This window comes from Labrus bergylta, chromosome 2 (assembly GCF_963930695.1).
Source record: "Labrus bergylta chromosome 2, fLabBer1.1, whole genome shotgun sequence".
Lineage (NCBI taxonomy): Eukaryota > Metazoa > Chordata > Actinopteri > Labriformes > Labridae > Labrus > Labrus bergylta.
In genome coordinates, this window is record NC_089196.1 from 14,436,448 (window position 1) to 14,462,098 (window position 25,651).

General features: G+C 41.2%; 2 protein-coding genes across 3 annotated transcripts in view; one reads left to right on the top strand and one right to left on the bottom strand.

Annotated features, from left to right (window-relative positions):
* Positions 1 to 5,833, bottom strand: part of kiaa0825 (KIAA0825 ortholog) — a 115,847-nt gene extending 110,014 nt beyond the window's left edge. The window contains exons 1-2 of the mRNA XM_065965391.1: positions 5,517 to 5,833; positions 1,843 to 1,977 (exon numbers count right to left, since the gene is read on the bottom strand). Coding sequence (XP_065821463.1) covers positions 1,843 to 1,973 — 131 coding nt within the window. The 5' untranslated portion in view covers positions 1,974 to 1,977; positions 5,517 to 5,833. The remainder of the gene's footprint in view (positions 1 to 1,842; positions 1,978 to 5,516) is intronic.
* Positions 5,834 to 5,944: 111 nt separating this feature from the next.
* The window catches only part of slf1 (SMC5-SMC6 complex localization factor 1), a 31,099-nt gene continuing 11,392 nt past the window's right edge, over positions 5,945 to 25,651 (top strand). The window contains exons 1-17 of one of the 2 annotated variants that reach the window (XM_020652381.3): positions 5,945 to 6,384; positions 6,734 to 6,845; positions 7,293 to 7,371; positions 7,492 to 7,717; positions 7,817 to 7,970; positions 8,307 to 8,432; positions 8,612 to 8,677; positions 9,186 to 9,332; positions 9,539 to 9,708; positions 9,817 to 9,951; positions 10,362 to 10,515; positions 10,624 to 10,792; positions 11,145 to 11,290; positions 11,830 to 11,936; positions 16,142 to 16,221; positions 21,193 to 21,285; positions 22,596 to 22,778. In XM_020652381.3, coding sequence (XP_020508037.1) covers positions 6,735 to 6,845; positions 7,293 to 7,371; positions 7,492 to 7,717; positions 7,817 to 7,970; positions 8,307 to 8,432; positions 8,612 to 8,677; positions 9,186 to 9,332; positions 9,539 to 9,708; positions 9,817 to 9,951; positions 10,362 to 10,515; positions 10,624 to 10,792; positions 11,145 to 11,290; positions 11,830 to 11,936; positions 16,142 to 16,221; positions 21,193 to 21,285; positions 22,596 to 22,778 — 2,146 coding nt within the window. In that variant the 5' untranslated portion in view covers positions 5,945 to 6,384; position 6,734. The remainder of the gene's footprint in view (positions 6,385 to 6,733; positions 6,846 to 7,292; positions 7,372 to 7,491; positions 7,718 to 7,816; positions 7,971 to 8,306; positions 8,433 to 8,611; positions 8,678 to 9,185; positions 9,333 to 9,538; positions 9,709 to 9,816; positions 9,952 to 10,361; positions 10,516 to 10,623; positions 10,793 to 11,144; positions 11,291 to 11,829; positions 11,937 to 16,141; positions 16,222 to 21,192; positions 21,286 to 22,595; positions 22,779 to 25,651) is intronic. The other variant, XM_065965426.1, reaches the window with a different exon arrangement.

Genomic DNA, 25,651 nt, shown 5'->3' on the forward strand with positions numbered 1-25,651 from the left:
CGCATTGTGAAATGTGTCAGAACTTTACAAACTGTTCTTTGCCAAAACTTCCCTTCTGACTCTTATTTTACAGTCTTTTATGATCAGATTGTTTGACTATCGTTTGGGTACAAGAACACAGATACTAGTCTTTTTGATCCCTCTGCACTGTTGCCCTTCTGAATTTTAAATGAAGGCTTTGTTAGACACAAGGCCAAGAGGAACTTCTCATAATTAAGATTTTCTTTTTAAAATCCATTCACTACTGCCAAACAGAAACATCTTTTCATTCTCTATTGAAAGAAATTCCTTCACATTTGATTTAAATCTTCAACGCAGGTTCAAAGTTGAGATTTTTGCATTCCGGGCAGTAAGGGTTTTTCTTAAGGCTCACAACACATCACCTCTAAGCAAACTGTGTTTACTATTCACTTTTGACATCAGTTTTCATTGTGAATTTCTAAAAAACTAAAAAATATGACTGGATTAATAGATGCCTTCACGAGAGGGAAGAGAGTTAGTTAGAAGAAAAAGAAAGTGAAACACACTGAAAGGGATACTTCACCCATTTGCATTAAGCTTTGTATCATTAGAAACCTGGTAGTATTTTTGAATGGTCGTGAATCCCGCCCTCATTTTCCCCTGAGATGGGAAATCTTTGTATTTCTAAGTCTGAAAAAGAGCTTCCAGTGACGCAAAATGACAATTTTTGCGTCACTGGAAACTGTTGCGGTTAGCGGGGTGAAACTACAACGCTAGTTCCTCATATTTTAGACCACTGAAGCTACAGACCAATCACAGATCAGTGGGTGGGAACTCACTCCCAAAATCGAAACTTAACGTCCACCATATTTCTTGGAATCTATGCTAACAGGATCTATGGAGAAAACTGATAATGGTGGAAAAATATAAATATAGCGGCGAGACGGCTGCTCGCCGGGAGCCCAGCCGCCGGGATTTCTGATTCTGAACTAGAGGACCTTAGTGGGAGTGACCTGCTGTGCTGTGCATTCTGGGATTTGGTGTTTTTCATCCACATGAGCCAAAAAGACACTTTCTGCCTTTTCTCGGCCAAGAAGGCACCAACTTCAAAATTTATTTCACATTTCTACGACATATATGACCCAATGTCAATACAGATTCATGTTTCAACGGGTGAAGTATCCCTTTAAGAAATCATGGGTTCAGTCTTTTGGCCTTTGAATTGGATTGTATAATACTACCGTTTAAATAAGATGGCATACCAGTGTAAACTATTTAACTGGTGTTTTTCAAGTCCATCTCAAATTAACCTTGCAAGTGTCATAAAAAAAAACAGAGCCTGACTACACATCTTCACTGTAAGCCGTCTTTCCCCCTTACTCTTTATCCACAATGAACAAGTTCTGCAGAAGTGAGGAAATAAAATCCATCACAATAAACACGCGGGAGCTTTGATTATGTTTGTCGAGGTAATTGTTAAACATTCATTTTATTGTGCCTGTGATTTCCTTTCAGACTAAATTGTGCATTGTATCGCACTCCACTTTCTGTCATTCAACCCGAGATCCAAAGAAAGAAGTGGGAGACCCTGCCAGATAATAATCCCATAAAAGAGGCTGCTTTAAAAACTTCACTGTCGCGTCTGTGTCTTCTTATTTGGGATGCCTCTGTCAGCTGGGGGAGTGCTTAATTTCAATCTGGCTTTCAGATCCTAAAGTTTAGACACTAAAGGTGTTTTAAAAAAAAGCAAGAAAGGGGGATTAGGGGAGATTGGAAGAAAATTATAAAAGTAGAAATGGCATAACTATTACCATTTCAGGTTAAAAAAAAAAACAAGATCAAGAGGGAATTTAAATGAATGCTTTTATAACTCTGACTGACCTGTTGGCATTAAGATTTAGTTTCTCCTCTGTGTCTTTAAGTAGCTGTTCAAAATCTGATGCACTGGAAACCCCTGGAACCAGCAGCTCCACAAACGCATGGTCTTCAGGGAAATCCCCCGGCCACTCCATGTTTCTAGAGAAAAATAAACAGATAGGTGACCTTACTGTATGAAATGAGAAACACTACACATGACATCTTTCAGTTTATAAAAAATGTAATGAGAAAGACAGCACTGGTGTTAGGATTAAATCAACAATTAAATAATAGAGATCCGGAGGGTTTTTATTATCACAGCTGTCTGTCAAGAAACTAAACACATCCTACACATCCTACACACACACACACACACACACACGCACGCACGCACGCACACACGCACACACGCAAACACGCAAACACGCAAACACACACACACACACGCACGCACACACACACACGCACACGCACGCACACACACACACACGCACACACACACACACACACACACACACACACACACACACACACACACACACACACACACAGTCATGCAGACTGAAGTAATTTGAAGTTTCCTCAAACAGGAGTATTATTAGGGGACACAAATCAATTGCACCAGGAACACCTGCAAATAAGGAAGCTTATCATCAACAAAAGCAGTTTCTTCCCTCAGATCCCCTGATCAAAATGCATTGCCTCAGCCTCTCACCATTTCCACCTCCTGACACTACAGTGAGTTAACACAGGAAAAAAAAATAGACCAAATAAATAAACAATGAGGTGAGGTGCACTTCAGTCAAGGCTTTAAATAAACAACTCATCTCCTGCCAGAACTGAGGGCCCCCCCCCCCCCCTCCCCCCACCCTGTGGTGCTTAACGCTCATGCTAACAGCCAATCCCACGCCGGTGCTGCGTTGCTGGGTCTCATATCAACATTGTCATCAACGTGAGTCAAGTGGAAGGTAATGGAGAGTGTCTGTGTCAATTTGGCTTTCTCACACTCCTCCGCCTCTCGCCCCTTTTCCTCGTCATCTGCTCTGATTTTAATAATCCCTGTCAAACTCCAAACAGCTCCCCGCACTGCGCTCCGCTTCTTCGCCGCTGCACACAGTCTGTGCCACTCTCCCTGACAGGGCAGACAGGAAGCTCAACTTTCATTTAGCCTGCACAAAGGGAGGCCTGTCCAGCTGGACAAATATTATTTTCCTCTACTGACAGCCTCACCAGTTAAGCTTGTCCTTTATTATTTCTCCCTCTCTTCTTCTCTCTTACTGTTTCCCCTCATCATCATACTCCCTCCACGCCGCTGTTCGAGAAGGCAGCCATTGCTAAAAGGGAAGAAGATTTTAAATCCATGGATTAGGAACTCAATATTGTAATTATATGGGCCGAGCCAGACAAGCGGTTTTAAATAGTGTCTGTTTATGCCTCTCTTTATGTGTATGAAAGACAGACAAAGCAGATGGACAGCAGGTCTGAATGTGTACACTGTATGTCTTCTGGGTGTTTGCCTCCTGGTCTGCCGACAAATCATCTGTTATCTTAACCACGAGTGTGTTACATGTGAGTGTGTGTGTGTGTGTGTGTGTGTGTATATATGTCAGGATTCTCCAAGCAGCACACAGGGCCTCATTAGTACTAGACTTTAAATCATCTGGTCTCCATTGTCTTGTCATTAGCTCTTTACAAAGCAGATGTTGGAGGAGCCCCTGTGTGTTTCACAGTGTTGCAACAGGGACAACTGGGCCAGGCACTGAGACATCCACTCCACATCTATTAGAACATGGGAAGGAACAGTCTCTCACACACACACACACTCTTACACAAACATCACTGTCCTCGCTCTCTTGCCGCTGCCTGTCTACCCCAGCCAGGCAAACACACAGGCCCATTTACAGTAATGAGTTTGTCCTGAAATATTTAGCGGCGCGTCCCCCAGGCCACCGCTTTAAAGCCACTTAGAGCATGTCAAGTTAAAGTCAACATTATTTTAAAAGGGGTACCTAACAGTCGGCTGTGGAGGAAACATAATAAATTAAATAGGTGCATATTCTGAGATCACAACACAGCTGAGAACTATCTGATGCATGCCCAGGGGGGAGCAAGGCTTCAATGTGAAAACATGCACTCCTGCTGACATGCACTGTTAAGACTGATTTTGTTTTCCTGCACAATGAGTCTTGTCTATGTAGTGATAGGCTTTAGCCTCATAAGACTTGATACAGTGACAATTCTGCTCAATTTAATACGCCCTTACTCTTGTTAAATAATATATCGGCCACTTTTTATCTTTACCACAGGGAAATGTGAGGCGATAATATCTTCCTTAAAAACACTTATGACTGTGCAAGAACCTGGCGTCATCATAATAAATACCTACGTGGTTAGCCTACACTGAGGGGAGAAATAGCATAATTCATGACTTTAATCCTGCGTGAAGGCAATGAGTCAAATGCAACTACTAACATTATTCAACATTATTAGGCAGTTCATATTTTGTAGCTCAATGCGTCCCAAATGATATCATACAGGAAAGCAAAACACTCCTCTACTAAAGTGCGTACTACAGGAGAACTTACACAACAACCTCTTAAACATAAAGTTACATGGTATTATTATTATTATGATTGTTATTTGTCCAGTTTGTATGTTGTGTCTTGACTGTGATTGCAGCTGCTGTTAAGGTGTAATTTCCTGCAAAGGATTAATTAAGTATCCATTTATCTATCTATCTATATAAGGTTACAAAGAATCTGACAGGGAAAAAGTAAATATAAAACGTGCACTGGAAAAATGCATGGTGCTCAAACGGTAACAAGCCTCAGTTTTTTTTTTTTTGCATTATTAATTAAACTCAAGTGATAAATATTGTTGGCAGATAGCCCAAAGTACCTATCCAAATTTACTAGACCCTTGAGAGAAAAAAAAAACTCAGTTAAAGATTTTATTGTCTAGCCAAATAGCTAAAATTCAAAGGTTTGTGATTACCAATGACAAAACAGCAGAACATCACCACATATGAGAAGCTGGAGCTTGTGAATCAACTACCTTTCAGGACAAAGGCAGTTAAACTCATTTGATTTGAATTTGTGTAACTAATTCCTGTTGTCTGGCCTCAGTGCAAACCAAATTGCTGATCTGTGTAGCAACAGATCAATGAGAGCCCAGCTATTAACTTATTTGTTTTTTTTTTTAATGGTGTTTGGTTGGCCATATATATCTTAGCTATTAATCTATTCATTATTTCCAACACATCAGATATCCGTGAGTGTTTTTGACAGTATTATAGTCTTAAGTATTTGGAATGATTTTCACTTATGACTTCATGATACAAAGAAAATGTATAATCATAATTCCTGTTTTTCAAAAGTTTAAAAATGTCCATTTCCTCACTATGGCTCGATAATATTTTGATCATTATGATATAGTCTTTTCTAGAATATGATTGTGTTATAATATAAATGTGCCCGTAGATGTAAGAAAACAGTAACGCAGAGCTGTTCACCTGAGTGGATCAGAAAGGGGACAAAGTCGGTCCTGCAGCTTCACGCAGATCACTCCCAGAACAGCAATGCACTTGTTGATTTTGATAGGTCATCTGAATCCTGAATCATGTGGTACATTCTCTTAGCACGCATGTAAACAAAAAACCCATCATAGGTCAAGTGTAAAGCTGATGTAGGCTGTCTTACCTTTCTCAGGATCTTTTATATTCCTCTCTCCACCCAGTGTTGTTACATGTAGGGGGAAGTGACCAGCGTCATTTGCTTTAACTCCTTCTTGACATCTGTCTAAGAAAATGATCTTAATCGATAATGAAATGTAGTTTAAAGACTGTCACACTCAGCGATCGTAAACCGGACGAGGGACAAGGGTTGTTTTTTTTTGCATACAGCCGTGCGCTTCCACAAGTCTCCACTTCATTTGGAAACAAATCATTGTTATCGATCGTTAAACTTGCAAGTTAATCAAGAGGTGTTGCATGTTATCCAGTTGTTGATGGTGTTATTTCCGGGGGGTGGGGGGATAGAAAGCGTCCGTGACAACGACCCGGAAATCGTTGTATGAAAACTTCCGCTCGGTGGAACAGTCCAAGTGACAATCCGAAAAGGGGGTGTCCGTCACCCACCGTGCCGGTGACAGGTGTGACTTTTCACAATATTTTCCAGCATTTCGTCGAACAGATGATTATGGAGCTGTTCTAGGCATTACCGAATGAGACAAAGTCGACGTATTCTTTCGAATAACTGCGATACATATTTGTAATAAGAAAAATCTCCCCTTACCCAAAGTAGTAAGCTATGCAATGAAGCTGTAAACACATGGTAGTTAGGCGGCGGTGAACTTATCCCAAGATCTAACACAACTACAACCTTTTTTAAAAAAATTTTTTTTTAACTTTGATAAGGAAAATTGCTGATGAAACTTGTCGAAGGTATTTGCGGAAGAAGCAGGCCGACACTGGTGTGAAACACTGGCCATATTTGTGTTGGTGTCGGGAGTTTTGGCGCGCCTGCATACAGCTGGGAAGACACAGTCATCATTAGTAGTATGAGAAAGGTACAGGATCACACACCAGTCTACTGTGTAGCTGTACAAAAAAATACAGTCTAAAATATACTGTACAGCTGGACATTTAGTTCTACAAAAGTGACCAAGAACCAATGCATTAGATCAATTTGTTTCCTCCGAGACTATAAAAGTGTGTTTGCATGCAAGTACTGTATTTAAATTCCCCAAACAACACAGCCTAATGCTGTGTTGTTTACACTGCATATATGTAGACTTTCCAAGTCATGTATTTAAACACGAACTGCAGGAGAACTTTCTTTATTCTTCTTGTTTTATACAAAACATTTGTCAGATTCAACATTCATTTTGTGTTCCTTTATTTCTGTTTCCTTGCTAGGATGGCGAGCTCCACCCGTGTTTTTCAGATCTCTGGCATCAAGAACCGGGACAAGAAGAGAGCTTTGGTCCAGGGAATCCGGCAGCTAGGTGGAACACACATAGGTGGTTCAGTGAGTAGTGATCCCTACGAAACATATTTATTAAAAAATAAAAAATAAATGGCTACGAATCAAAATATCTATGGCTATAAAATGTGTGCAACTTAAGAACCAAAATAATGAACCCTGAGCTTTTCTTTGATCATTGAAGAGTTGACAAATGCATATTCACTTACTTGAAGAAATGCAATGTTCAGTCAAACAGTTCAGGAAGACATTTAAAAGTAAAGAAGGATGCCACTTCTTCCACTTATGGGACATGATCAGCAAAGAGATCATTCTCCCCCTTTGTCCTAAGTGCTTGCCAAAAATGTTGCATCCCCAAAGTTCCTCACAGAAGTTTTCACCTTGTCCTTAAGTCATTCCAACAGATGTAGATTTTGTTTGTAACATGAAAAAAAAAAAAGCAGTTTATTCTCGTGTGTTACATGTTCGTACACTGATGCTGTGATCATCTAGGTGTATCAGTGTGAAAGCACCCATCTGATAATCCCCAAGGTTCTGTTGAGTGAGAAGTTCTTGGCCGCCTGTGCGTCAGGTCAGTTATGATGATTTTGAATATTAAAGAATCGTATCAGACCTTCCTGATGAAACACAACAGCAGCTTGTTCGTTTTTGAAGCTTGACATAACAAGACCGTTCTCTTTTTTTAAAATAGGAAAGTGGGTTGTGTTTCCAGACTATGTGTTGGAAAGTGTCAAGAGTGGCTCCTGGTTGGCAGAGGGACCCTTTGAAATCTCTATTCCCACTGGCTCCACGTCTTCCTTCTATCCCGTCAGACAGTGGAGGAGGAAGGTGACAAGTGGGAGGCTCAAAGGGGCCTTCCAGGGCTGGAGGGTCCTCCTAATGGTCCAAGACCTCACCAGCTTGGCCATGTTCAAACGGTGAGGCGACCTTATACTCTCCATCGTAGCAATCTATCTTTATTTTTATAAAATGTTAGTAAGTATGTTACTAAATTGATCATTTTCTATTGTTCCTAGGCTGTTAAGAGCAGGCAGGGCTAAAGTATACCACTGTCCTCTTCCTTCACATGCCTCTATCACTCATGTTATGGCAAAACCAGTCACTGATGACTCCAAATCCCAGAATGCTCCTTGCTATCCTGTAAGACACATTGTCAAACATCTCTTTGGGGTAAGTTAGACTCATTTAAGCCATTTGGCATTTGATATGATTAGTTTTTAAATTGACATTTTCAAGTCACATTTGGTTTTCAGCTAATTACAGTCAATGCGTTCAAAGGTTTTTACTTTAGTTTAGATTAGTTTCTAAAATGTGTTACTTCATCCATCCATCCATCCATCCAATATCTATACAGCTTGTCCTGTTCTGGGTCGCGGGGGTGCTGGAGCTGATCCCAGCTGTAATTGGGCGGGAGGCGTACTTCAGAAGTTATATCAAAGTTATTTAAAGTGGAGCATTTGTTTGAGTATATTGTATTACGCTGTCTGCTTTTTTCATATTTGGCAGAGCAATTATTTGGATGTCTACAACATAAAAGATGATCATCAAGTCGAGGAAAGGAAGGCGAGTTTTGTCGATGCTGACTTCTCTAAACTGGAGAAAGAGCTCAGGGATTATGTCATCAAACAGGAGGTATGTATTCATTTCATTTGTTTAATTGTAAAACTTTTTCAGAGTTTTCAATATAATTGAGTTTACAGTTGGACAGTGACTCAATAAACTTTAGTTTTTCTGGAATTCTGTTCACATCAGTGACCTCTTTCAGCTATGTTGTATGCATTTGACATTGTTAATGGGGTCGTTCACTACAGGGCCGGCCGAGACTGTGCTTCCTTGAATTTCTTGGTTACCATGACCCGTACCATCCGCAGTCCCAGGTAGATACTCGCACATACCTGCCCACCACTCACACACAACCGATACATTTCTAAAATAACTGTGTTTTATCAAGAAGATCAGGTCATTCAATTTCCTTTATGTCATACATTTCAATGAAAAGTGACACTAAGAGCGAGGGCGCATCATACTCAGGTCACCAATTTAACCAGCACTGTCAGCTGAGCTGAGAGTTTTGATTGGCAGGCCTATTAACAATACTCTCCACTGTCCTGTCCACACCTTACCCAAGTGGATCTCCATCAGACTGCTATTATAAGTGCTCGTGTATTTCCATTCTGTACTTTCTGAATCCATATGCTACTTGCCAATAACAGACAGTCAGAAATGACCCCCAGGAACTTGTGATGTCCATTCACTTCCTATTTCCATTACCCTTCTGCCCTTGCCTTTTTCCTCCTCCTTCACCCATCCGTCTCTTTGAGCGCAATGTTTTCCGTCCTTTCCATATACCTCTTACATTTCATCATTGGTCTTTTATTCCTCCAGGCTACAGAAACAGACTTCAGCAATGTTGGAAATATGATAGAGTGCGGGCTCTTCATTGAAGCCTTGGACTCAATCAGGAGTGCTGTGTACCCAGGTCTGCTGCCACCAGCTGCTCATCTGGTTTCCCTCATAGACTACGCACAGCAGGTGAGACCAGCATTACCAAAGTGCAGGAATTCCCACCTGCTGCTGCCTGAGCCTCAGGGCGTTCATTAAAGTGAAACTGGATAAACCACATTTGTTTTTTTAATTTTTGTAACTACCTTATCCGCATTGAGATTAATTAGAATCAACTGTCACCTCAATTTCTCAACCACTAAAACTCACGTGTTGTCTGTTTACAAATATGACAGGGAAATGCCACTCCTGTCTTCCTAAGACACATTCATCAGGTCATGAATAACCTGCTTGTTAACAACCCTCCCTGGCTGGCTCCCAGCACAGGAAAGAAATATTACAACCAGGTACTGCAGTGCCCTCGGTGTAAGACGGGCATGTGGCCTTTTCTAGAGACGGCCATCAGGTAACAAATTGTCAAATTACATAAATGTACGTTTACATACTGTACATTTTAATATTAAAAATATATATTCTTTATTTCACGTTCCTCCATATGTGTGTACTCCTTCAGCTACTGTCTCTCCAGTGAGGTCACCTGTCACCCGCTCCCTGGGCCCGCCCTGCCAACACTGTTACATTTCTACGGGGACCTCTTGGATTTTTTCCTCAAGGTCTTCCAGGGAGAACTCCACTCTATCACTGCCGGGTAACCACGTAGATTTATTCAGTGTGGGAGATGGGGTTGATTTTTTTTTTTTGGTATTCCAAAGTCTTTGTCCATGCAAGAATAGTGAGAGGCTTCTCAGATAGAACTAAAAAGTTACAAAGTGTTAAAACATCATGTGTTGCTGTCAGCGGTGGAGGTGGAGATCCACTTCTGTGTTTATTTATAGAAGTGAAGTCCTCAAACACAGTTTTTCCCCCAGAAATTCAGCAAGCCTTGAATAAAAATACGAGATAGTTGATTAAGGTAGTCCTAAGTTATTGATATATGCGGATAAACTATGAGAGAAATATTGCCTATGATTTATTAGAATAAATTGTTTTACGTTTTTTTTTGTTGTCCCAATCAAAAAGTTTTTGTTTATCAGCCATGTCTGCCCCTCTCTGATTCAGGGATTTTGTGCTGCCTGAAGGAACTGGAGTCTCTCAGTCTTCAGCTTCAGGTTCTTTGCTGTATGGAACCTTCTGGACTGTTTGGGAGCGCTCCACGCTGTTGTCCCGAGCTGTGAAACAACTTCTCCAACAGCTGATACAAGCTGCAAATCAGGTAAATGCTCATGTATGAATTGTTTTGATTGGATGTTATGGTACATCTTCCAGTCTTTCCACTCCCTGCAGCTCGCCCACAGCTTAATGTTCTTTATCTCCATTGAAGGAGCACAATGCAAGGGATAAGAAGCAGGAGCCTCATGTGCTGCACACCCTGCTGGACCTCCTGTCCGTGCTGGTGGAGTTCTGGTGTCAGCAGAACTTCAAACTGAACCTGAGCCTGGTGGAAAAGGGTCTCAAAGACCTCGCAGAGTACTTTGCAGTTATCAGCCAGGGTACGAAGTAAAACTCTATTAAGTACAGAAGAAGAAAATCAACAAAGAATATCTGTTTTCATTTACCCTGACATTTCTAATGTGGTTTGTCTTGAGTGTGTTCTGCATGCTTGTAGCAGTCTGTTTTTTTTATTTAATTTTGTGAGCTTGTGATCATTATTTACAATTGAATAACAATATTTAGTAGTAAAAATAATACATAATACATTAACATATTGAAACACGCTGTGTAAAACTTGGAAGTTGAATTTCTTTATTTTTCTTTTGTCTTTCTAATTTGTTTTTCTCTCCTTAAAGACTAATGGATTCAGTAAAAGTGTCTCATGTGTTGTCACTCTGTTTTGAATTTTAGCTTTGTCTCCAGTGATTCTGGCTAATGTGGTTATCAGGATTCGCTCCACCAGACTGAAACTGGTGATGGCCGACGCCATATTCAAGAATCTTTGCAGAAGTAATGGATTCACAGTTGGAGATGATCCTCTCTCTCTAAAGAAGATGGTGTGTGTGTGTGTTTAAAAGTTCTTGTTCTTCACACAGCTCCCATTCGGTGCCAGTGGGAAACCTCATTGCTTTGATCATTCCTGTCATCATTTGCCCTTGACAGGGTTAGTCGTGATTTGAGACACGCACTTCTGACTTGTGTGAGTGACAGCTGTTATTTGTAGCTCTTTCCAGTAAGAGATGAAGACACTAAATAATATTGTGCGAAACAGCTTCTATACATAATATTGACTCAGGCAAACAGAAGTCACAGATAGTGCCATTAGCTCTGTTTTCAAGTTTTAGAAAACGGATAAAACTATTTCTGATAAATGCACACGTTTTTTTCCTTTTTCCACCGTGCTTTTGTGTTCTGATTGAAGGTAAAAAAATATAGTCATTTCAAATGTGCAGTGAGTATTAAATACACAACATATCCTTGCTCAAGAGCTAAAGCCTGGTGATATGATGACCCATTACATTACAGTGAAGCAGAGCATCTACACACACATTAACTTGCAGTGTGAGGGCATGTATGACCTTGTCATTTCTGACAGGTGATGTCCTACCTGCCTGCTTTGGGGAGTTTGGCCCAGAGTCCTCCCGATGCTCAAACCAGGACTCAAACCAGGACTGGACCCACCAGCCAAGAGACCAGCATCAGGTCCGTACTACACACACCTGTCAGTCTACTAAACTGTTGGTGTGTCAGGATCATTTTCATAAAGCAGAATAATGTGAGACATACATGCACAAGAGCCAAGTGTTTAATTTAAAGGAGCAATATGTAAGATATCTACTTTATTAAATCACAAACTGTACTCACTACATAATCAAACATTAAGGATATTAAATCACAAACTGTACTCACTATATAATCAGACATTAAGGAAACATGCTATGTTGAAGCACTGGCTTCTCTGACAACAATGCAGCAGTCAGTAGTTCCCTCCTTCTAAATTTTGATCCGGGTGCGGAATGGTCTGTATTTGTTTTTAACAGAGAAGGTATGCAGCTTTAAGGCTCCTCGGTTTGCCAGATATGAGACCAGTTCTCATATCTTGGCGGCTCGCTTCAATGTTTTGAATTATGACTACACTACCCGTTTCAAACGCTACATATCAGCGTTACATATTGCTCCTTTAAGACTGTCTTTTTTAAAACAAATTTGAGAATATTATTGATCTGATAATAAACTGGTAAATGGACTGCACTTATAAAGTGCTTTTTAAGTCATCTAACCACTCAGAGCACTTTAGACATTACACGTCACTCGCCCATTCACACACATTCACAAACTGATAGCAGAAACTCCTACGTAAATTGCCTAACTGGCCAGCAGTACGCGTCACATTCATAGACATCCACACACCTGTCCATGCCTTTGGGGACCTACTTGGGGTTCAGTGTCTCGCTCAAAGACACTTTCACACTTCGACTGCCGGACTTATGGATCGAATTGCCAACCTTCTGACTGAGAGTCAACCCACTCTACCACTGAGCCACAGCAGCCTTCAAGTGCTTTTTCTGTGAGTTTCATGGTAAAGACTTTTTATTTCAAACTATCAAAGCTCAAGTGAATTTACTGACATTTAGAGATCAACCTGGAATTTCAAATGACATTTGGTGCAATTTATTCACAAGTGCACCAAATATGCTCTTTGTTCCAACTTTGTAAGAGTTTGGAAAACATTTTTGAAGACCTCATCGTAACTTTCTCTATCGGTGTGATTTTTAACTTCCCCCAAAAGTAGGTGTCTTTAAAGCAGAGGGCATATTTAAGTGTTTAGACAGTTGGAGTTTGGGGTTGTTACAGTATACATGTTGCTCATCAGATTAATGAGAAGCTGTGTAATAGAATCTATCACTTTCTGTTTTTTTACATCAACTCAGCTGTATCCGTCTTCATTTGATCTGTTTCTCTTGGCTTGTATTTGTGTGTCTTAAATAACAGAACTTTTCAACTCTGTCTTCATTGTTAGTTTTTTGGGCCCATAGATTGAAGGGTAGACAGATTGAGGCAACAAGGGTGAAAGTGTACAAGGCCCCATGAGGAATGTGAGTGAAGAGCAACAAAGGGAACACCTGGAGAGAGGAGGAGTGTGTGTAATGTGTAATGTGTGTGTGTGTGTGTGTGGGTGCTCGGGTGGGTGAGAAGGGGCGAGGAGCAGAGATGCATGAATGAAGGGACTGAGGGGAGAAGAAGGAGGAGTGAGGCAAATGGAGGTCAGACAGAGCGTGAGGAGTTGGCATGTGATGGGTCATGCCCAGGTCTGATCCTATCAGTGTGTGCTGGCTGACAGGAGGGGTGCAAAGGGAGGTTAGAACCCTCCTCATACACACACCTACACACACACACACACACACACACAGTGCAGTGTCTGATTCGGACAAGATAGACAGACTAGGATATCTCTTCAGGCCTTTGTGTCTCCCCTTACGACCACCAACTCTCAGCCCTCACCTTCCCTTTCTCCACCTCTCTTGATCTGCCCTCACATACTAAATCCCTCTTTGATTTCAATCACACACACACTCCTTACTTCGTATCAGACATCTGCTGCTCCACCAGCAGGTATTTGGCCTGGAGAAGGGCAAGAGTCACCGGGGAGCAGGTTCATGTGAAGGCTACTGGTTCATGCTCTGACCAGATCCCCCTCTTTCCCTCCATCACTGCTCGCTTTCTACTCTCTGCCCTTCCACAAACCTTTTTTAAGGTTTTAACTTAATTTAACATAGACATGAGAGGAGCTTCATAAGACACGGAGCACAATCTGTGAGTGTGAGATAAAGAAATGCCAAGGGGCGTGTAAAATCATTTGACCCTGAAAGAAAGAATAACATCAAAATGACAAAGCCTCTGAGAAAGTGAGGACAGAAAGCAGAGGGAAATTTAGTTTTTTTTTCTTGTTTCATGGTTAGAGTTATGACATTCCTATTTTTTTTTTTTTTTGCAATGATGACACTTTTAATTAACTTATGTTGAAGTATTTAGTCTGGCACATCCATCATTGTCATCTGCAAGCAGTTTGAGGACAATTGTATGTTTTCTCAGCATTTGTATATAAATATATATTTTGATATTGTATTAAAGGGATCAGCTATATTTTTTAAAGCAGTAAACAGCAACTTAAAGTCCCTTCAAGATAAAAGAGGCAAAACGAAATGTTTAAAAGTCTCAGTTTAGATAGCACAAATGTAGCTTCAAAGGGGAAGTATTGGTTTTTAAATTGTTTTTGAACAGCAACAATTCATATATGAGAGAGCAGACAAATGACCCCGTTATCATTGTTTTACTGTGACATAAAGCCGTGGTAGCTATAAATGAGAGACTGTCAGTTTTCTTCCTCTGCACAAACAGACATGCTGGCATCAGGGCACACATCCAAGCCATACCGAGCAGACAGGCCGGCTGATTGACTGACTGTTTAGATGGTCGTTTGACTTGCCGGCTGGCTGCGTGGCAGTGAGTGCTGTTAGCAGAAGGGAAGCTGTAATTAAATTGAGGTTTCCTCCCTTCTGGCTTAATCGAGCATTGTGCATTGGTTATCTTTACAAACCATTTGACTATGTTATTAGTTTGGCTCCGTGTCTTCTGAACAGACCAGTATATAGTCCGTGTCAGCTGGATCTAAGAGTACTGTGAGGAGGTTTTAACTGGTTATAAACATGCTGGAATTCATTCTGATGTCTCATACACAACAAAGTATAGCAACAAAGTTTACTCTTGCTACGTTTCCTAGGTAAAAGGAAGTCAGGGGACATTTTTTTTCGAGCATAGTACACAGGAATATACACGGCAGGATCTACAAAAAGATAAAATCACAGCAGCCACAAAGCTCCAAACAGTTTCTTATAGAAAAGCCTATAACTAGATCAGATCCATCCTCTCCTCCATTAGTTTCATGATTGCAAACGAGTTTCTGAGCTTCAACCTCCAAGGGCACAATGCGCCCCCTGGCCCAGAGTTGATAACCAGGCCTCTGACAGCACGCTGGTCTCCTAAAGTAGACCATGAGGGAAGTAGAGACTCGAGTGTATACAAGCCAAGTACTGTCAACCTCCACTGCTGCCAGCATGGACAGGGGACACTCGGGTGAAATGGTACGCCCTTATCCAAGACCCTCTTATGGACCCTCTCAAACACACACTCACATATACACCCAGAGCTCAACTCATCTCTTCTCAGCCTTGTCCCTGCTAATAACAAGCAACGTGACAGGACGTGTGTTTCCTCCTCACTGCTGGGAGCTCCTTCCTGGCTTCTGAACAAGCCAATTACCAGGGAACAAGCCTCTTCCCTGTTATACGGATGGCACTCCGCTTCCATGCGGTGCACGTGCACACGCACAGGCGTATACACTGAAGACACCTGTCAGGCTTCATGCAGGCAGATCTCCCGTACCCACTCACAGGACTAGTGACAGCCCACAGCTATTAGCACGCCACTACTTTGAAGAGGCTTCACTTTCTTTTACTATTTATTCCTCCTAATGTGCTTGCTCGCATCGGATTCCCCGTCTGTACGTTTGAGGCATTAAGTGGGAGAAAAAGTGCTTTGGAGACGGGAATCATGGTTGTGTGCGTGTGAAGTGTGTGTGTGGCCAAAACAGTGGGAGTTTGACGGATATTGTCAGATTTCATATGGAATGTTACAGAGCCACAAGGGATCAATTTTCTATTGGAACTTTTCAAAGTGTAGTGATGCCTGCTTCTGTACAACGAGGTCTCCTCTGTGTCAGGCTGGAGTGGTCGGTGTCTGAAACTAGTTTATGTGGATCCTGGGTAATCTCTTATTTAAATAGGTTCAGAGCATACATGTCTATTTTCCTATTACCCCTTTGACCTCATGCTTCTCTCTCCACACAGCACTGAGAGCTCTTTGGTGAGAGAAACAAATCCAGAGAAAGAGAACACCCCAAGAGGTTTGAACAGAGTCAATGCAGCAGGTAAGACGCACACACATTTTCAAACACATGCATGCCCTCAAATATAGCTGCACATTTGCGAGGAGCGGACTTTTAATGGACCGTTGCACAGCACCAGGTCATCAGTAAGGAGATACATGATAGCTTTGTCATCACTTTCAGTTTAATGAAGAGCACATAATGTATAGCGAAAGTGATTGATTTGCATCAGACCGCACTTCCGTCTCGTCAGCTGTGAGGCCAACTCGGCTGCAAAATCCGGCCCTGTCGTGTATGTTCTGGGCCGCATCACCACTCCCTGTATTACGCCGCCTCTTGTACTTCTTCCGTTTGCGTTGACATGAAACCCTGTTTGTTTTTTCTTTTTCCTTTATGTCTTACTCACCTTTTCAAGAAAGATAAATAATTCAACGTTGCGGACAGAAATAATGGCTTTCTCACACTAAATAGTCGCACATATTAGTACGCACAGTGTGCCTCAGATCTCTGTTTTAGGGATATTAAATGCAGCAATTAGGGCCGTGCTGCAGATATACAAGGGCTGCACTGGTGGAACTTCCTGCAATTAGAGGCATGGTACTCTGTGTGAACTCTCGAAGGTGTCAGAGCTCATATCTCCCCCCTCCACCTGATCAGAAAGGCCCTGTGCTGGTGCGAAGGAGGGGTGGAGGGTAAAGGAGAGGGAGTGGGGGAGAAGGGGATGGGGGGGGGGGGGGGGGGGCTGAGGCAGGAGACTCAAGGCTGTTGGCATGTGTTGTTTTTCCACTACGTGATCTCTATACCGATGCGGTCGGCATTAATTTTTGATGAACCATCGGCACAGCATCCTCCCCTCTCGCCCTCTCATCCCATTGCTCCTCACCCCCCCCATCTCTCTCTCTTTCTCTTCCCTCCTCCTCCTCTCTTTTTCTTACAGGCTTTTCACCCAGATATGTAGGATTGCTTTCTTATATGCTGCACTTTTTTTTTCTTTTTTTTTTGTTGCTTTGGAGCATCTGTCTTGCCTCCTGGAACCTCTGAATCTTTGTCAAAGTAGCTCAGAGGGGTTGAGGGATTTGAGATGAACTTTTCAGTTCTGTATTTGCTTCTGGAAGCTCTGCAGAGATTTCAATCTAAATCAGCCTGAATATGCTCGCTGTATGTAGAGTGTTAAACCAGACAAGACTGCTGTGTTTTTCACTGCTTAAAATCTGTTTGCTTTTCGTTTCATGTCAGCTTTAAGTCAACAATCATGCAGCATAATTTAAAGGATAGGCTCACTGTTCTTTTTGAATTAGGGTATTGATGCTGCTATAGAGTCTCATGGATCCAATAAGAGTTGCATCTTTACATGAAATCTCTGGTGCACACACATACATCTATTGTCTTATGAAACTTGGACTACTGCGGTTGTGGGTCACTCATCCTCCTCTTCCATCGAAACAGCCTCTGTAATCTCACCCAAACTTTACAGAAAGTCTATGTTGGAATTGACAGGATAAAACCTATTTGGCTAAATAAACGAGGTGACATAACGTTACATTATGATGTGTTCAAGGTCGGGTCAGTAAAATGACTATTAGGAAAATGTAACGAAATCACAAAAAAGAAAATTGAGGTTTTGGTGAGAAACCTGAATAAAGACGGTTGTTTGGAGGAAAAATGTGAAAAATGTTTCCCAGAAATATTAAGTTAATATACCAGTCCTCCCCCTGTTTTATACCAAAGTGTTACTAGAGTACTCAGACTTTGGTCAAGGCCAACAGCTTGGTGTTTTGTAATACAGAAATCTGGATGCACAGCCACTAAATATGTTTTCATATATTTCCAAAGCCGTATGAACAGTTTACAAAAATAGTTGTGTCTGGCTAAAGCCTCATCATCTAATCACCTGCATTTGTCTGAAGTTCTGGAATAGAAAAAGTACTCATACAGTTATTTTAACACAAAGATGTGACAAAAGCCGTGTAACAAAGCCCCACCATTAAGCCATCTTTGTACTTTTACACTGGACAAAACAATCCCAGTCTGCAACTTTGACATATGCAAGGACCCATTCAATGCTGCAATTTTTTTTTGTATCAAATACCATTAAAATTGTATTAGCATTATTGCTTTTTTCGTCAGTCAGATTTGTACTGACTCAAGTTAAATCTGGGCCAGCTCCAAAATGTAATGGCTTCTCCCGTGGCCCATGATGCATCCTGCTTCATTTCATGAAAGTTTCATGGAAATCAGGCTGGTGTCTTTTCTCTGTAGACCAACAGGGCCTTAAAAACATACAATCCTTGGCGGAGGTTATATATTTAGATCAGACTATTTAATTTACATTTGCTCATTTGGTAGACAGCTTTGTCTAAGCCAATGTACAATCCAAACCTCTGAACATCTAGCTAATACATTCAAATGATGGTTTCTTATGTTAATGCTTGTAAAAACAATGTGGGTACATTTAAAGCTGCAGTAATCTTGATATGTTAACATATCACCATTGCTCTTTCACCCAGCAACAGCACAAGTCTTCTCAGAGTTGAATATATATCACATAAATGGCGCTGGATTACTTTTGACCACATTCTTCACAAATAGCATTGTTACAGGCTTCCTGCTGCTTCTTGATCTGGGGATCGTTGGGCCAAGCAACACTTTACAGGAGCAAAGTGAGCAGACTGAGGGATATAAAGAGCAACACATACATTTAACTTTTCTATTAAAGTGTGAAACAGGGGATTTATAGAAAAGGACAGGCGGATTTATCCTTTCCGTGCTTGTAAATGCTGAGCATGCAATTACCCCTATAATAGAGGCGTTGTGTCCAAATTGGAGCCATTAAAGTGATTTAACAGTGCATGGATTGGCCCTGGCATTTGCGAGGATGTGTACACATGTGGTGTAGTGGAATTGGTGTTTAATCACAGCATTTTAGAGCCTGGTAATAGCAGAGCTGTCCATGTAGAACAGTGACGTGCCACACACTGCAGCTTACTCATTAGAGCCTGTAGTTTGGACCGGACTCTGCCTTCTGTTGGAGTTTTGTTTTTTATTTTTGATTGGAATTATTGATTTGAGATGTGACTGACCTCATTATCTTTACTGTGCAACTGCCAATATGTCTGCTCTCTGCTGATACATGTGCAAAATGTAGGCGATTTAATTTTACAGTGCAACACATATTTTCCACAAGAATATATTGTTGTCTTAATAACACTAAAGAACAGTGGGTCATTACACTGGGTAGTAAAGCTAGAGTCATTTAGCACGAGCTTGTTTCTGATTTGTCTTTTTTATTTCAGTCATTAGTTTTGTTCAAACTGTTGGAACAATAACTCCCAGCTTATGTGATACTGTTTCTGAAATAGTTGAAATCTCACACATGGATATTGAACCTTCATTTGCATCACCTAACAAAGTGTTTGTAAAAGCTGCAGTCTGCTGCCTGTATGTCTTGACTGTTTCTTGACTGTCTATTTATGACTATCTCTCTTTATTTGACATTAGTTCTGAACAGCATTATTCTAAGTGTGCCCAGTGATTACTGATATATATTTATATATATATATATATATATATGTGTGTGTTATATAAGTCTCTAAGGTCCATATGATATGTGGTATACGTGTGGTGTACTACTAAAACTGTCACATTTTCTATAGAGTTATTGTAAAGGTTTGTGTAGGAAAATTGACACCCACACTGTGTGGAGAAATATTATAAAACATTGTATGTATGTAAAGTAAGTATTTTGTTTCTGAAGTGGACATTATCAGCACCAGACAGTGTGTGCAAACCTTTAAACATCCGACTGTTTTGCATCACATCTAAGGAGCTCAGAAATTATCTTCTATTTGATAAACCGCTCTTGCATTTCCCTGTTCTCTATTCCCCTACTCCTTTTATTTGCTCCCTCTCAATGGCATTTAATGCATCTTCTGCATCCTCAAAGACACCTCCCGGAAGAAAAGAATTCTTCAGAATGAAAAGCATCCAGCATTTTCAATATTCTTTATTATAACTTCTATGCTTTGAAATGCAGGAACCCTTTTTACTCTCCTTCTCTCCTGCGTCTTCATTCTCACCCCCATGCCCCCCCCCTTCGCCTCCACCTCCTTTTTGCCCCAGTCTGTGCACTGTGAGCGCTGGAGTGGAGCCCCTGTACAGGCGTGGCTTCCTGGGGAGAGCTAGTAAAGCATTTATTACGGGCTTTGCAGTTCTGTATTATACTGGCAAGCACAGAGCCACTCATGCTTGGCCTTTAACTTCCCTCTGAAGTTCAGCCATACATGAAAAGAGGGGGCTCTGGGCCGCTAATATATTCCTGGTTTAATATTGTATCAGGAGAAAGTGTGGGACAGGGTAAAGAGGTGAAAAAAGGGGGATGAGAGTGGAGGAAATTTGTGTTTAAAAATGTAAATGGAATACTTGAGAGGGTTTTTCCATGCCTGTTCACTGGTAGTTTGCTGATTAAATATCACGTGGCGACACTGGCAATGCCCAGCAGAGCTTTTGAACCCTGGATCTGTGAAGAATCCTTTTGGAAGCTTTGTGCGTGGGCTGTCTACCATAACTTCCTCTCAAGTAACAATACAGGGACGAGCGGACAGGAAGCGAGTCTACTTTCTCACTGCTACATCCATTCACTCGCTGACTGCCCCCGACATTAACTTTGTCTGACTCGAAGTGTAAGTGGAAAATCCCTGTGTCTATAAAAGAAGCAAAGAGCGAGGCGAATTAGTCCAACTCCATATTTAATTTTTTTTTCCTCCCTTGAAAGATCTCCCCCCTTTTTCATCACCACTCTTAAATCGCAACCTCATTGGCGGGTCGCACTTTTTTAGGTCAGGCATTTTTCGTGATGTTAGGGGACATTTCTTTGGTATTTTATTGGTATGTTCAACATATGGAGGGGGACAATGGGCAGGACATCGGGCACACCCTAATTTGGGATTTCTCTCTTCTCTTCCGCCTCTCCTCTCTGTTGGGTGTGTTTGTCCGTTGTGTGTGTCCTGGTCGAAGGAGAGACCCTCCTCCACAGAGCTTGCAAGAGGAACCAAGTGGAAACAGTGCTTCAGATCCTGGCGCTTCCTGGCACAGACGTCAACGTTAAAGGTAAGACATTCTAGCTTTCCTTTTTTTTTTTTTCTGTAACCTCACTTCTCTCCGACTGTTTGCTCTGGGGTTTCGAAGAGCGATTAACATCGAAGAAAAAAGGATAGCAGAGAAGAAATAGGAGTGCGTGTGCGTCATCATTGAGGTTAACCTTTAGCTAAATGTAAAGGGTGTGTCTAGAAGAGCGGGTTGGTTTGGAAGTGCAGATTTATGGCTTTATTGTGACTTTACTAAGTGTATTGAATGCCTTTTGATATTTCAGAGTGACTTTCTTTTGTCCCTTTTAGGTCAAATATAATGAGTCGCCCTTCTTTAATGGAAATGTATTGCCGTTTCAAAAGGTTTCTCCGATTTTTATAAACGTAATTTAACAGCCGCCTGAATTAACTTCATCTCGGCAGGGGGCTTATGCGAAAGGTGACGACCAAAATGTGATCGGGCGGAACTATTTTTAAAAAAATTGTTACCGCTGTCACCAAAACTGTTTACCAAAACCAGGCCAGGTTTATGGAGGCAGGAGGCAGGAGGCTTTCTTTTGGGAATCCTTTGTTAACAAACAAAACTATCTGTTAAGATATTTTCTAAACAATCCATGTTTTCTTCTTTACGATTTATTAATCCCTAACTTTGGAACAATTTGGGTACATGGTTGAAGAATTTTATCTTGAAATGCAGATTTTGTAATATGTACATGGAAATTAGTGACATATGAAGCGACACAAGAATTTAAACCATCCAATGACATTTTCATGACAGCTAATCAAACTTTAGCAACCAAGGTTCAGTCAAGCTGGTGTCCTTTTGTCTGAAGGTAATGGAAAGGACAAATAAGTAATTCATATTAACTTTCTAAACATTGGCTGTCATTAATGTGAAGTATTGAGCTTTGTGTATGAACTGTTTCACTTTAATTAGCAATATTTAACTTTAAAATTATACAAAGTATAGTGTGTCATTTTTTTCTGTAATATTCTCCAGTTCACCACTGCTAGCTTTTTTTTTAGCGAAGATGTTAGCTATTTGCTGCAATAGAGCTGGTTCGTCAACATAACTCTCTCCGATCACTGACATTTTCCAGTATCAGTGTTACAAACAGAGCTGTTGTGCTGCTAAATGCTGTTAGCAACGATTCACCTTGTAAATTCTCGTCAGAAAATAGTTTTTTGAATATCGATCTTCAGAAGGTATATTTGACCATCAGATGTTTTAAAGATACTGTACATAGCAACAGTTTGTCTTTCTCCAGATTACTGCAGCGTTCATAGTACTAAGTATTGTTTTTGTATGTTCCCGGTTTGTTCGCCACGTAGATTACGCGGGCTGGACGCCTCTGCACGAAGCGTGTAACCATGGCAGCACAGCCTGTGTGGAGGTTTTGCTACGTCACCGCCCTGCCCCTGTGCTCAATAACCAGGTGGGTGGAGTCAGCCCACTGCATGACGCCCTGCTAAACAAACACATGGACATCGCCAAAATGCTACTGGAGCATGCAGGTGAGTTGAACTTACCAACACACAGAGACATTGTGTTTTAGAGTATGTGCTCATGGAAAGCGTGACAAAAATGTGTATTTTCAGATAGACCAAAGGCTATTACAAGTTCAAACTATTTTGCCCTAATTTGTTCTTCCCAATACCCTAAGAGGTTGTTAATCCATACTTTGTGACTGGTCGTGTTTTGCAAAGTTTGAGTTATTATTTCAGTCACTTTACCTGAAAGGTGGAAAATCCAACATCCACACTCTTGAGGCTGCACAAATAGATTTATTAAATTCATTGTGATGAGGAGTCAGCTTTCTCATGACTTAGTTAGTTCACCTTCATGGTATTTTAACTTTTTTTTATTGACATTTATAGTTGTACAAGAAACACCTCGATTTTGTAGAGAGGAAAATGAACACATTAGTGTCTGCAGTTAATATTTATAAGGTCAGGAAAAAGCTTTTAATTTGGTCCAACCAATCAGAATAGATATTGAAATAAAGGAACGTTTCACAATTGAATTAGTTGAATTAATGATCAGGTTAATTCTCAACGTAGAACATTGTTAAGGAGAAACGGTGACACCACTGTGTGTTGGTTCTTATTTTTTTCAGGACCATCAATCAGGAAGGATTGATTAAAAATGCTACTTCAACTGTATGCTACATGTTTATTTTTCATCATTAGATTGGCTGTATGCCATTGTTTTCAGATGTTTATCTGTAATCCATCTTCCTGGAAACGATTCATCAAACCAAATGGCTGCTGTCACATCGATGGAATCATTTAATGTTAAAATAAAACACCTTTAACTTGTCTGGCCAGTTGGCTGCCAGGAAAGCTAATCCGTAGAATTAGCCATTTAGCTAATGATTTACCGCAGCGGTGGGCTTCATGTCACTGCTGCTGCAGCCAACACAAGCTTTCAATTTAATGTGGCCAACAAATGAAGCCAAGCTTACTGACAGATTGAATGCCGCTTTCGACCTTATTAGCAGGGACACTTTTTTTTTTTTATCTCAAGTAGTCCCTTGTTGATGGTGCGACATTTTGATATTGATCACAGATTACCGTTCAGCCTGTAAAAGAAGTAGCGTAATGTTATCTGTGGCTCTGGAGGAGACTTATGGACATTTGAAAAAAGGAATCTAATGTAATTAGACGGGGAACCCAGATTCCATATGCATTACGAGAAATGTTGGCTCTATGACATTTTGCAGCTTAATTCATATGTAGGAATAAAAGGTAGTAATTATCTCTGTTCTATATCTAATAATAACCCTAACCCTAGGCTTAACACTGGTTGTGGACCATTATTGAAAAATATCCCAAGATTTTGTTTAGCATTAACCATGACTGACAAATGATTAGAATTGGTATTGATGGTTACATACAGTACGTAGTGACTTACGTGTTTAAAACACATACATTGTGCTAGATACAAACAGAAGGGTAGTAGGCCCAAGAAAGCGTGGCAGATGATCAGTACCCTCTCTCCTCTGCCCCCACTGCTTGTTTTCGTAATAGTCATGCAACCCTGCAATGCAGCTTCTGTCCATATACATGATCAAGATCAAGATACAAGATCACGTCCCGAGATGTGAGGAGTCAGGATCTGCCGCTTGTGAAATTGAGTCACAGTTTTTTCCTTTTTTTTTTTTTTTTTTAGTGCGTGTGGAAATGTGTCACAACACGACTAGTTTGTGCGTCTGCATGTTTGCGTGCCACATACAGTCTTAGCTCAGGAGGGTTGAAGTGAGCGTGACGGGTGACAGAACTCAGGAGAGGGTGGCGTCAAAGGGTGCACGGCAGCAGGTGGCAGAGGAAATGTGGGGATGTGCGGGGGGGGGGGGGGGGGGTGAATACGTTGTACAACTCTCCAATGTAACATACCTCTGCCTCCGCTCACTTCTCACTTTGACTAATTATAGTTAATTTGATTCGACTTTCCTATTAACACATGTACATAATCTGTCCTCAAAAAATAAATTAGACTGGGATTGTTTAGTCCCGGAGAGGAAACAAGAGAGCACTCCCTTCTTCTCTCTCTCCCTTTCTCTGAAACAGGAGGGAGAGAAAATTAAAAGAGGTCAGAGGGAGAAGTAGCTATCTGTATCTGTAAAATTAGAAAATAAAGTGTGTGTGTGTGTGTGTGTGTGTGTGTGTGTGTGTGTGTGTGTGTGTGTGTGTGTGTGTGTGTGTGTGTGTGTGTGTGTGTGTGTGTGTGTGTGTGTGTGTGTGTGTGTGTGTGTGTGTGTGTGTGTGTGTGTGTGTGTGTGTGTGTGTGTGTGTGTGTGTGTGTGTGTGTGTGTGTGTGTGTGTGTGTGTGTGTGTGTGTGTCTGGCCTGCTGTCTAGGCCGGGTCTCCACTCTGGGACCTCGCAGAACAACAGGAATGAGAATACTCTGGTTTGAAACACCTGCGGGCTCATACATTACACTTCTTTTTCTCACTCGCTCTCTCCTGACTGTTTTCTATTTCCTCACACCTTGATGGCGGCTTGTCTAAAGGCTACAGCAGGGAGCCGGTGAGGAGGTGGTTTCACTTGACTCAGGGCTACACGGTCTCTCCATGATCTCAGTCCGGTTGCCATGGACACCATCGATAGGCCTGGCATTTTTTTTCTCCTTCTTTTCAGAAGTCTAGGTCCAGGCTGTTACATGTGGAAAGTTTTAGCTTTGGGGCTACATCATGCTAACTTGGCATATCCCTTTTTTGAGTGTTTTTCTTTTTTTTTCATTCCTGTTTTTTCTCTAAACTTAAACAGGACTTTTTTGCTAGTGGCTGCATTTCTAACACCCATACATCAGGCTACTTTTTTTTTGTAATATTGTGTGCGCTGTCCCATGATAGCAAAGCAGGCTAGTGGGCCAGATGCTTTCTCA